At 25.2% G+C, this 2,201-nt stretch overlaps 1 protein-coding gene across 1 annotated transcript in view; it reads right to left on the reverse strand.

Moving 5' to 3' along the window:
• Positions 1-2,201, reverse strand: part of LOC117182624 (probable peroxisomal acyl-coenzyme A oxidase 1) — a 159,615-nt gene that overhangs the window by 28,696 nt on the left and 128,718 nt on the right. The window contains exon 9 of the mRNA XM_033375724.1: positions 1,870-1,887. Coding sequence (XP_033231615.1) covers positions 1,870-1,887 — 18 coding nt within the window. The remainder of the gene's footprint in view (positions 1-1,869; positions 1,888-2,201) is intronic.

Below are 2,201 nucleotides of genomic sequence, written 5' to 3' on the forward strand. Positions count from 1 at the left end.
TTTTCCAACTAAATTTATGAATCACCAACCAAAAAAACTAAATTTTTAACAAAGTAGTTCCACCTTCAACCAGGAAATATGAAAAAAATCGTTAAAATTCTTTGAAATCGATTGAAATTATTGAAATGAAATGAAAATTCCTTGGGATGTTTTAAAATATCCTAAAATATTTTAAATCCTTTAAAATCTCTTGAAGTTTTTCAAAGCTCTTGGAAATTCCTTGCAATTTTAAAAATACACTAAAATATTTCAAATCCTTTAAAATCTCATACTAAATTAATGTAATAAATTGAAAATTCCTTGGAACCTTTTAAAATACTCTCAAATATATTGAAATCTCCAAAATCTTTTGAAACACCTTGACATCTTTTAAAGATTTCTAAAAAACTTTGGATTTTTTTCTAAATGATCCTTCTAAATATTTTTTAATTCTTTAAAATTCTTTTAAATTATAAAAAATAAATTTGAAATTCCTTGAAATCTTTTAAAACATCCTCAAACATTTAAAACTTAAAATGAGATTGCGAAAATATTACAAAAATTTAATTATAGGATCTAAAATTATATTTTGTTGTGAGCAAATTTTAACAAATATTTTGTTTATATACTATGTTTTCATTAGCATTTCAGTCCTGAAACTCATTACACAGTTTCATTTTACATTTAGATTTTAATTATTTTATTGCTTTGCCGCTGCATTTTTTCATGTTAATAAGCTCATAATTTGTAAATATTAAACATATTGTATATTTTTCGTTCTGATCTAGGACAATATAATCCTTAGAAATTTTCAACTGAACAAATATTATAAAAATTAAGTGTTTTATTATTTAGTTTAAAAGCCGTAAAATATCGTCTTCTAATTTAAAATATGAGACAAATCTTTTTTTTTCATCAATTTTTTTTTACGAACTCAAGTGAATTATGAAAAAAATTACAAAAATTTCATTTCAAAAAGTTATATCTCCAATTCTTTAGAATAAGTTGAAATTTTCTGCAAACTGCCAAAACAACGTTAATTTTTAGAAAAACTGAAAAACGTATTTTACGAAAAAGGCCAACTTTAATTTTCCTCTTGAGATTTTTTAGACTAATAGTAATATGAAGGAGATCCTGTGAATTTGAGGATGTTTTAAAAGATGTCAAGGAATTTTCAATTCATCTTGATAATTTAAAGGAATTTCAAAGAATTAAAAAAATTCCAATGTACTTTAGAAATCTTAAAAAAAAAGTTCTAGGTATTTCAGAAGGTTTTGAAGGATTTAAAAAATTGGAGAGAATTTTAAAAGATTCCAAAGAATTTTCAATTGATTAAAGAAATTTAATAAGAGAGTTTAAAGGATTTGAAATATTTCAGGGTATTTTTAAAATTTCAAGATATTTTCAAGAGTTATAAAACATTTCAAGAGATTTCAAAATATTTTGAAAGATTTAAAAAATTTGAGAGAAAGTGCCTTTGAAAGTTGAAACTGAACATTTATGGCGTCCTCAACTGATAGATGAAATAAGCTGATAGATGAAATACTGATAGATGAAATAATATGCTTTTTGCAAGTTGTAACCGTACTAATAAAATTACTCCAATCTTCGTATGAATTTTATTTCATTTTATTATGTACGTACAATGCATGTTTATTTTATTTTATATACATTGTATGTCAGAAAGATAATACATGTACCAAAATAATGATGTAAATTGATTCTTATTATAGTTCATCCACGTCTTCTGCAAAATAATTTTTTAACCAAGAAAAAGTTATTCTCGAAATATTGATACGTAAAAATTACATGAAAACATTTAAATTTAATGAAAAATTAAATTAAGAAATTGCTTTCTATAAAAATTGGGATAGTTGGATTTTCACTTACCTCACCGAGGAGCAAAAACTTTTCACAAAATACATTAAATGTCAACCAAATATTTGACTTTCTAAAAAAATTCTCCATCTACTGTAAACTTGAGCTACAATAAATTTTCATCGAAAAAGATCAAATGTAAGGAAGAACCAATAAAGGGGGAGGGTCGGTAAGGCCGGTTTTTGGCCTAATTTATTTTTGGACCAAAAAATCTGAAAAAATAATGGTAGTATCTTATAAGTATCCCGAGTCAATTGCACGCTAAACGGACTACCCTCTACCCCCCAGCCACCCCCACCCCCTACAAATATAGGAAACACCACTACCCACCAACTGTATTTTCG

Source organism: Belonocnema kinseyi, chromosome 2, assembly GCF_010883055.1.
Source record: "Belonocnema kinseyi isolate 2016_QV_RU_SX_M_011 chromosome 2, B_treatae_v1, whole genome shotgun sequence".
NCBI classification, from domain to species: Eukaryota; Metazoa; Arthropoda; class Insecta; order Hymenoptera; family Cynipidae; genus Belonocnema; species Belonocnema kinseyi.